Source organism: Phocoena sinus, chromosome 16 (genome assembly GCF_008692025.1).
Source record: "Phocoena sinus isolate mPhoSin1 chromosome 16, mPhoSin1.pri, whole genome shotgun sequence".
Lineage (NCBI taxonomy): Eukaryota > Metazoa > Chordata > Mammalia > Artiodactyla > Phocoenidae > Phocoena > Phocoena sinus.
The window spans coordinates 49,555,437-49,566,235 of record NC_045778.1 but is presented as its reverse complement, the minus strand read 5'-3'; the positions used below and the strand labels follow the sequence as shown (position 1 = coordinate 49,566,235).

At 43.2% G+C, this 10,799-nt stretch overlaps 1 protein-coding gene across 2 annotated transcripts; it reads left to right on the top strand.

Annotated features, from left to right (window-relative positions):
• The first annotated feature begins 1,384 nt into the window (after nt 1-1,384).
• Nucleotides 1,385-9,988, top strand: ANKRD1 (ankyrin repeat domain 1). 2 transcript variants are annotated; one of them, XM_032608910.1, is made up of 9 exons: nt 1,385-1,608; nt 2,269-2,448; nt 3,360-3,497; nt 3,625-3,732; nt 4,773-4,871; nt 6,406-6,504; nt 6,680-6,778; nt 6,916-7,014; nt 9,142-9,988. In XM_032608910.1, the coding sequence occupies exons 1-9, from the start codon at nt 1,582-1,584 to the stop codon at nt 9,250-9,252; spliced, it is 960 nt and encodes a 319-aa protein (XP_032464801.1). In that variant the 5' UTR covers nt 1,385-1,581; the 3' UTR covers nt 9,253-9,988. The 2 variants fall into 2 exon arrangements, with proteins under 2 accessions (XP_032464801.1, XP_032464800.1); XM_032608909.1 differs by having other exon boundaries at nt 1,465-1,608; nt 6,406-6,778.
• Nucleotides 9,989-10,799: the final 811 nt, after the last annotated feature.

The following is a 10,799-nucleotide window of genomic DNA, read 5'->3' as shown; positions in this document are numbered from 1 at the left end:
CTCAGTTTCTCCTTGAACTGTAAAGAGACCTAAGTATTTTCACATAATTAAACACCTCAGAGATGAGAAGCCAGAAACAGAGGTCTTTTCACCCCATCCCAAAGCAAAGCTCTTTGCTCCTCTGGCAACCTGTCTCAAGCATTCATGCATCAGAATTACCTGAGTGCTTTGAAAAATACAGATTCCTAGGACTCACCATAAATCAACTCAGAATGCCTGAGGTGGGGCCCAGGGATATGCATTTTTTATTATTATTTTTTTTTACTTACTAATTAACTTAATTTTTTCCAGGAATTTTAAATTTCCTTTTTTTTCCCCCACAACTCACACATACACACTGTATTTTATTTTTACAAGAGATAAACAAACTGACACCAAGCATTGTAAATGGATGACCGCAACAAAAGCAACAATGATTGCAATTACCAAACACGAAACACACTCATACTATGTCATAATATTGACATCCAGTCCGGGAATCCTCCACTGTAACAGCTCCTTTACTTTGCAGTGAAAATTGATTTGTATATTTTTTGCCTCTGAGTCCTTGTGGGATTTTTTTTTTATTAAAACGGAGAGTCACAAAAGTTATAATCATCCTCATCAGTTCACTCAGTCCCACGTAATTATTTTTTTTATCTTGATCTTTTGTTAGCACTTTTATGAATTCATCAGTTTTCCATTGACCAGCTCCCACAGGTTAGTCTTTTATCCATAGCACCTGAGCACTTTGGCTCTATGACCTAATCAAGGTTATATTGTTACTAATAACCAGTCTCATACAACCTATCTTGGGACATTTTGGAAACTTTTTGAATAAAAATTGCTCCAGTAAGCATGCTGTTTAAGAAGACAGTAAGCATGTCATGTGCTAATTATGGCCTGTGACACCATAAAATAAAAGTGCATTACTGAATGCTTTCAATTTCTTATAATGATGGGAAGGTGGCATGTCATGGGGCCTTTTTAGCCCCAGACATCACTCCAGAGAATTCCAAACAGATATAGACAAGGGCAATTAGGACCCGGATCCTTTCCTCTCAGGCTGTTTACCCATGGGAATAGGATGTCCTGAAGCAACACTTCCCCCAAGTGACGTGTCGATAAGTCTGGTTATCAGAAAGATATTATTGGCGGTGTGATATGCAGGGCATTTACATTTTCTTGATAGGGTTAGTCATATGAAAGCTGACAAAGAAGGAAAAGGAGCAGTGGTGTGGTGCAATGTCAACAGACAGCTGTCCCCTGGCTTCCCGATAAATAGGATGACTTGCATTGCTGAGCGGTGTGGTCACTGCCAAAGGAATGGCCCTCTCACATTTCTTCCTGATTCACATATTCAGTGGGGTTACTTGTCATCCCCTCCCTCTCCTGCTTCCCAGACACCGAGTCTGGAATGAAACTTCACCTGCCTCTGAGCTGGCCCCGGGTGGGGGCAGGGGTGTTACTTGGGTTCCCAGGTTGGAAGATTAGCTCACCGGGCCCTAGCTATATAAGCTGATCAGAGCAAGGGGGCTCCCCAGGGCCGACTCAACGTTTCAACCCCCAGGAGGAAAACAGACAGAGGAACTTTAGGTCAACATGATGGTTCTGAAAGTAGAAGAGCTGGTATGTAAAGCACATTATTTCTACGCAGTGAAAAATGGGGCAGCCTTGATTTTTATTTGAAAATTGAAATGCCCTTTTCTTTCCTGCATAATGTGCTGGTACTCCGAAAATGTCATATCTGGAAAATGGTTGGTTTATGTGATGAAATAAGTGAAACTGGAAAAAGGGAGCTGGCAGTAATGAATTCTCTACATATTTCCTATCTATTATCTTCTCCTTCGCTTTTATTACTAAAGTGTGTGATCACGTATAGTTATCAAAATACCTTAGGGGAGAAGTTCTATTGCAAGAATATATGTCTGGAAACTATAACTCAAGGCAAGGGACCATCAACCTAAAATGAAAGAATTTTAAATAATCGGTGGGGATGTGGAGGACAGATTGTGATTTTCCTAGGAGAAATGTGATTAAGTAGATTAAAAGTAGATTTAAACATTTCAACCTAACCTAAACCTTGATTTAACCAAGAGAGGGGGACAAGCATCTGAGGGCTATCCTGGAACACTGCAGCAACTCGTTGTTGCCTGAGATAAGAGAATGTGCTGCAGTGGAGGCCACCGTCAGCAGGGAGGGAGGGCCGGGGGCTGCCTGCAGCATCTTCTGTGGAGAATGACCCCAGGACAGGCCTGCTACTTCTGACCCTGCCATCTTCCCTTGTAGGTTACAGGGAAGAAGAATGGCAGTGGGGATGCTGGGGAGTTCCTTCCTGAGGATTTCAGAGATGGAGAGTATGAAGCTGCTGTCACTTTAGAGAAGCAAGAGGACCTGAAAACACTTCCAGCCCACTTTGTGAGCCTGCGGGAGCAACAGTGGAAAACTGAGAAACAGCGAGAGGCAGAGGTAAGACCCTTCCATGAAATTCATGACTGGGAGGTTGGGGACAGGGCAGAGGATGGAGGTGCCAGACAGGAAGGAGAAGAGAGAGAAACCAAACAAATGCAACCATTCCAAAGATGTTTCTTTACCAGATTCTAACCTATAAAGAGGTAACTTCTGTGGGACAGGTTGCAGAAAATAATTCTTTGGCAAGACTATGACCTCTGGATTCCAAATCAATCACTGTATGTTCTATGACTGTGTTTTGATTGAAAGACTTGGAAAGAGAAATGTGTCCTGTGAATTTCTGATGTCTTACACTGTCTGATTAATCCCAAACAAGGGAGCCTTCTTTTTCTTAGTAATGTGGTTTGTGGTCCATGGATCATTGTTTGACTGTGGCCGCTTTCTGTGTTGACAAAATGTGTTGCTGGGTGAATTTTCATTACTTACTAACCACAGATAAAACATGCATTTGTTGGCTGTAGTCCAGGATAGTCTATTTCATGAGCCCTGCTTAGTGGGCCACCTGAAAGACACTGGCATTGACATTTTAGAGCTCAAAACTTATTAGTGGAGTCTTTTGGGTAAAAAAAAAAAATTCATGAGCATGATACAAAATTCTACAGAAATCTGGGGTTTGTTTATGGAAATAATTACAAAATCATCACTTAGAGACTAGATCCTATCTCCAGTGAAAAGCTGATGCTATGAGAAAGGAAAGTGAAGATGAAGGCAATTAGCTGAAAAATTTGACCCCTAAGTACTTGAATAAGAAATCACTAAATCCAAGTCAAAGACTTATTATAAATTTTTTATCTTTTTGCGCAAACTGTTCACGTACTTAGCTCAGACCTTGCAGATTCTGTTTTGACACAACCAGAATGCTTGTCAGTAGAACTCACTGTATTTTGAAACATGGATTTCTTTTTTAGCTCAAGAAGAAAAAACTAGAACAAAGATCAAAGCTTGAAAATTTAGAAGACCTTGAAATCATCATTCAACTGAAGAAAAGGAAAAAATACAGGAAAACTAAAGTTCCAGTTGTGAAGGAACCTGAACCCGAAATCATCGTAAGGGCTGCTTGGTTTTGCAGTATTACACCTCGGCATTAGGCTACAGGGGAATAAATATCTGTGGAGGGTGTGACTGAATGTTGGAAAACCCATGGTAACTCTCACACTGTTTTTTCGGCTTTAGACAGAACCTGTGGATGTGCCTAGTTTTCTGAAGGCTGCCCTGGAGAATAAACTGCCAGTAGTAGAAAAATTCTTGTCAGACAAGAACAATCCAGATGTCTGTGATGAGGTAAGGCTTATACAAAGCACTGCAAAATCCAGCTCATTAGTTTTGTGTTTCTTATGCTTTGCTGCAGCCCTGCTAATCTGGTGCCAAAAATCAATCCACCTGAAACAGTCTCCCCAGCTGTTGCCACATATGCCAATAGCATAACAGGGGAGTGCAGTGGTCCAAAAAAAGAAAATGCTGGATTAGTGCTACGGATTGCATTATTTTTTGCACTCTAATATACTTCTGACTGCTTTTTCAGCTTGTCTTTAATTTTTAGATCTTTGGGATAGACTCTTAATACGGCAGGACCAACGAGTCACCAATGGAGAAACATATTATTAGCATTATCTTTGATTGGACTCAAATACATCAGCTCCACATAGGGAATCTGTAGACTGGAGTTCAAGTGCTAGCTCTATCACTACTGGCCTATTTGATTTTTAGCAGCCAATCTGCATTTTCTGGACCTCAGTTTCCTTATCTGAAAATAGAGGGCATTGGAGTGAAATGCCTAAAAGGTGTTCCAGCACAGTCTATTAATCCATTTATATGAAGCCATTTACCAGAAATCACTAATCCTTTTGTATCCTTTCCCCCATGAATTGAAATGGGGAATCATTTCTCAAGTTGAATGAAAAATGTCTCCCATTTTCTTAAAAATGAATTGAATGCTTTTTGATATTCAACCTATTAACCGTCCCAGATGGAAGAAAACAGCCTGAACTGCATGGCAAATACTACAAACACCATGAAGGCACAAAATACAAGAAAGGGAAATGTCAGCATTTAGGTAGTTTTGAATCTTTAAGCCCAGGTGCCTCGATGTAGACCTTGAAGCACTTACAAATGTATGTTGCAGGAGGCGCAAATCTCAGTTGCAGAATAATTGTTGTCGACAACAGGTTTAGTAAATTTGACATTTCTAATTCATAAAGAAGCACTCAAGTTTCTATCAGCTAGGTCATCAGAGTCCCCAGCTTCATACTTCTTAGAAAGGATTTATGCTCATTTTTATATGCATCGCTCCCTCTCTCTTTCTTAAATCTCTATTTTGACAGTATAAACGGACAGCTCTTCATAGAGCATGCTTAGAAGGACATTTGGCAATTGTGGAGAAGTTAATAGAAGCTGGAGCCCAGATTGAATTCCGTGATATGGTAAATATATTTCTTTGTTTGGATGTGAGCCAAAGTAAGTAGACTATATGAAACTTGAGAAAACCTACAATGGAAAAGGGGGCTGACTGTATTGAAAATTGATCCGCGAGAACTAGGCAGAAGCTCATTTCTCCATACAAAGGGAAGTTGGGAGATGGGACTAGGTCATGTGGGAAGTATTTTCTACACATACTGAAAGGAGAGGAGTGTTCCAGGGAAACGAAGGAAGTGAGAGCTGCTGGACAGAATTCAATATCCTCATCGAAGACTTGGGTCATTATCAAGTCAGTAGTAGCCTTACTGAGAAGTAACGCAGTCAACACTTGCCTTTCAGCCTCCATGTCCTTCCACCATACGTGGCCGCCTGCTCCTGGCCCCTTGGCTGCCAACAACATCTCAGAATTCTCTAGCTGCACACCTTATATGATAGATGCCGATTGCCATCTGTGAGATTTGGGGCTAGACTGCATACAAAATGAATTGCATCTACGGAAAGTAGCTGCTATTCAGACCTCAGTAATTCAACCACTGTGATTTCTACACAGACCAGTACACAGCATATTTTACGAACTGAAGATTGAGCTGGGAAAATGCTTTATTTAAATACAGCTCAATTTGACTTTTCAGCAAAGTGGAAAAGGGACTGGAAAAGTCCAAAGGAACTGGCCAAAATTGAACCCAAAAGACATACACACAGAAAAACAAGAAAAGAAACAAAATATAAAGTTTGTATAGAAAGACACAAAAATTCACAAGCATGGGATTTGGAGGGCCAGGGATACACCAGACTTACTCCTATGAGTAAGTGCAGTGACCATGAGTGATGATGGTGAAGGTACAGAGGGTGTGCTGGCACAAATGGCAGGAGAGAACCAGCAAGGGATGAGGAAAAAACAACAGGGACAAGGGAGAGGTGTCAGATCCAGATGAACATCTTTTGGAAGGGACTACTTTTATTCTGCCAGAATTTTAAAATACATTTGTCTAGAACTGTTGAGTCTATCTGGCAAAAGCGGTTAAAAGTTCCAGGCAGACTGTGGGTTGGAATATCTCTTCTGCCACTTACTAGCTGTGTTTCCTTGGGCAAGAAACTTGAATATTTCGGAGCCTTGTTTTTCTCATCTGCAAAACGAGCACAGAATACCCACTTCATAATGTTGCTGGGAGCATCATTGTGTCTGAAGTACGCGGCACTATGTTGGCACGAGGAAATTCCCAATAAATTGTAGTTCTTATCCTCTTTTAAAAAGATGTATTAGGTTTATTAAGAACCTCCTAACGATGCAAACACGCACATAGATACATACACAGGAGCGCATACGCTCACATTCACACACTTAAGAGTTTAGCCAAAACATTAGGCAAGAGCCTTCGACTACAATAGTTACAACTGGCAACCTCGACGAGGACAGCCCAGTGTCACCCACGGATGCCCTAGCAAACCTGGCGTTCCTGGGCTTTAGAAACGAAGTACTAAGTCCTCTGTTTAGGTTCTTCTTTCACTAACTCCTGTCCTTTTACCTACCCGGTATAGCTTGAATCCACAGCCATTCACTGGGCAAGCCGCGGAGGAAACCTGGATGTCTTAAAACTGTTGCTGAACAAAGGAGCAAAAATCAGTGCACGGGATAAGGTATCTCTCCTCCTTCTGTCCCCCTCCTTCTTCCCCTCCCCCACCCTGCCCCTCCTCCACTTCTCCCCTTCACACATGCCCTGGGGTCTGGGCTTCTCCCCTTCACACATGCCCTGGGGTCTGGGCAGCCTTTGTCCTCAAGCCCAGGGACACAGCAGGCTCTTGCATTTTGCAGTTGTACAGCACGGCGCTGCACGTGGCGGTGAGGACCGGCCACTACGAGTGCGCAGAGCATATCATCGCCTGCGAGGCGGAACTCAACGCCAAGGACCGAGTGAGTAGCCCGGCAGAGTTTGGCCTCCTAAAGCTTCACTCATTTACATATTTGGAATAACTGCCCCAGCCGGGCACCCTTGCGGGACCCGCTTCCTGGCCTCAGGCTCACCTTGTCTGCTCGCTCTGCTTCTCTAGGAAGGAGATACCCCCCTGCACGACGCCGTGAGGCTGAACCGGTACAAGATGATCAGACTCCTGATCATGTACGGCGCCGACCTCACCATCAAGAACTGTGTAAGTGCTCGAGCAAGGGGCCCTGCTTGCCAGCTTTCTAATGAACAAAAACATGGCTCACATACTTGAAAATATTCTTACAACGGCAGTGTTGATATTTCAGGGGTCTCTCGATGGTTTAAAAGCCCCTGGTCATTCCCATAAGGACATTGCTGAGTTTGGCAAGGACTCAGATCACCTGGTCAGAGATGGGGAAGCCATCGTGACTGCTATGACCTCGGTGCCTAATATAGCCTGTAGTAATTCTTTAAAAATTTGGCCTTGAAGATAAAAGATGGCCAAACCGCCCACGCTTACAGACATAAGCACAGTCTGCCTTGGCCATCCCTGGCTGAGCAAGGTTTGGGGTAGTCAGGAATAAAGACACCCACCATTGCTGAAGCTGTCAAAAATTCCACAGTGGTCAATGCAACCAAGGGCCAAGGAACTCAAATTAATCAACATCTAATCCAAGTAATTCTGAATAGTCCTCCCCTCCTTACAGCAGCATGACAGGCTACCACTTTTTCCAGGGGGAGCCATGCTTTTGCCTTTTTTTTTTTTTTTCCTTTTTTTTTTTGCGGTACGCGGGCCTCTCACTGTTGTGGCCTCTCCCGCCGCGGAGCACAGGCTCCGGACGCGCAGGCTCAGCGGCCATGGCTCACGGGCCCAGCCGCTCCACGGCATGTGGGATCTTCCTGGACCAGGGCACGAACCCGTGTCCCCTGCATCGGCAGGCGGACTCTCAACCACTGCGCCACCAGGGAAGCTCCATTGCCTATATTTTTGAGATAATTTCTGTTCATTCTCCTCTTTGGTTTATCTGCACATCCCTCAAAATACTTTCCTGTATTTAGGCCCTGAAAATGCTTGTATAAGTCCCCTTTATAAGTATGTATTAATTAAGCTTCATCTGTAAGCCAGGGAATGTAACCAAATTTTCCTCATGGTTCCAATTCCCACTCAAGCATCATCTAAGCTTTAAAAATATCACTGGGAGGGGGCACAGGTGCGATGCTACAAGGTGAGATGGTCCAGAATGAAGGTTGCAGGGCCACGAACTCAAATCCGCACAGGTTCCAGGCAGATGGCATAGATGACTTACATGGTGGCTGCTGGTGCCATGCACACAGCTTACTTAAAGGTAGCAGCCCTTCCCCAACTCAGCCCATTGCTGCTCCGTGAAACCACGGGAATTGTGCCGCCAGGTCTCCCAGTTTTTTCACAGAGATCACAAATTCAGCTGGGAAATCTCTTAATTTCCAACTGTTGCCAATTAATTCCAGGTTTAAAAAAAATCTAAGCTCTGTTTGGGCCAAAACAGGTCTCTAGCTTTATTTGCATCTCAAAGCTGCCAGTCTGCAATCTCTGGGATAAAGAGAGACTTCTGAATGAACAGAGATGGAAAATTTTAGGACTTCTCAAATTTAAAGACAAGAGTTGAGAGGTGACACCGTTTTAATTGTTGTAAATATCTTGAGATGTATGCTTAAGGTAAAAAACTTTTGGTCTCAAAAGTTATTTATTCATACATCATTGATATCATCTCCAAGAAAAATAAATTTCCTGGGAGAGACCAATGTAAGTTCTGAGCAGCTGTGAAAAATCTACCCCTTGGAGTGGTACTTGTGTACTTAAGCCAAAGTGTTGAAGCAGCTCATTCTCCACCAGTTTTTATCAATCAGGAATCATTTTCCAAATTGATAGGAAGTGGTTCTTGACCAAGAGGGATACTACTACCTCCCCACACCCATTTTGCAGGATACTGGGTAAGTATGGAGGCATTTTTTGAGTTTGAAAATAACTTGGCTTACTCTTGCTGTTTAGTGTCTGGGGACTGGGGATTTTTACCACCACCTGGGATATCCCACAGGAAAGAAAACCATTGCTAATCTGAAATGCCAAAAGCATTCCCGTGAGAAACAGTGAAGGGCTGGTTTGAATATAAACTGCAAATCACTCATAATGGAAAACATAAAACACTTCAATAACATACACCTATCCATTACCTCATTAAATACACATACATACACATACACATACATACATACACACACACACACACACACACACACACACACACACACACGAGATGAATTTATAGATGCCTCCCCCCGGAAGTCAAATTCCCTCCTCTATTTTGATTAGGCTGGGAAGACCCCGATAGATCTGGTGCTACAGTGGCATAACGGAACCAAAGCAATATTTGACAGCCTCAAAGAGAACTCCTACAAAGCCTCTCGCATAGAGACATTCTGAGGAAAACGATGATAGAAGCTTCCATTGGCTGCTCTTCACCGCCCCGAAGAGCAACTCATCATGAAAACCAGCTTTTCTTTATCAACCTGTTGTAAAGCGTCACCTAATTATGTTTTGAGAAAGCACAGGGACGTAGGTATTGACATTTCCCTTAGTGAAACCCACTCTATTTATTTGTATTTATTACTGTTTATTTATTTATTTACTGTGATACCACCGACATTCAGATCCTTTGTGGTCACCCATTTGGAGAACAAGCTTAGTTTCTATGGGATGCATCAGAGCCTCTTCCCATAGGTAGCCCTTAAACTGTGTTAACCAGAAGTGCTGTCAGTGCCGACTTACGTGTCACCTCGCTCATGGAAGATGTTTCAGGGTGTTTTTGAAAGACAAAGGGGATTATTGCAGCCTTCTTTTCTCCTGAACTTTTCATGCTGAAGTGTGAGGCCATGGAAAGCCTGTAGCGACAGGAAAGGGAACAGAATGAAAGTGATTCTGTGAGGACTGTAAAGCCCGCCATTCGACGCCTGGGCCTGGTAATTCTTACTAGGTCACACGCTGTACGTACCAAGGTAAAGAGAATGTCTTGAGTGTAAGTGGAAGGACCGGGCCGCTGGGCCGTGCAGAACTGAATGAGTTCAAAAGAGATGAAAGTAACTGCGAATTGTAAATGTGTAAATGTATATTATGCTCTATGTATATTTTATGTTCATAATAAAAGCAAATCTTAACTCTCTTTCCTCCTTTTAGTGAGAATCATGCAAAAAGGCCATTTAGATGGGGTTTTCTTTGTCTTCCAAGCTTTTCGTATTAGGAGTGTCCTGGAGAACCGCACCTCTCAGTATTTAACGTGTACACAGATCACCTGAGGATCTTGTTAAAATTCAGGTTCCGATTCCTCCAGTGTGGGTGGGGCCTGAGAGTCTGCATTTCCGACAAGCCCCCAGGCGATGCAGAAGTGGTGGTATAGCACAGCCACATTGAGCAGCACAGCTGTGAAAACCACAAAGATACCCAGGAGTTCAAGCTTTTTTGGCCCCAGTGATGGGGAGAAAGAGACCTCTGGTGGGCAAAATGATTACTGCAAGTTAAGGTGTTCCCTTAAGATGTTCCCCTGGGGCTTAACTAATCTGAGGATTAACAATTATTGTGCACACCCGCGGTAATGTCAAAGACTGCCCACGAGAAAACACACCTGGCCAATGATTGTTGACCTCCAAGGGGAGCGACTCTGCCGCCACGTGCTGGGCCAGGTGCTATGACTTGTGATGAGAAAACCAAATTGTCCCCGTCCTGCCTTCCTGGAATAGATCAATATTAAAGAAATAATCACAGAAATAAATATACGGTAACAATCTGCAGTAAGTATATAAAGAAGTAAAAAGTACAGAGTGCTGAGAGTCTAAGCTGTGGAGGCCCGTCATTCGATGGGGAGGCAGCGGAGAGGGTTTCTACAAAGACTTCTTTGAGGTGGGAGCCTTTCAGGGGAGTCTGAAGGATAAACTGGAGTTATTCAAGCAGTGTTCAGGCAGCAGAGAGAACACAGA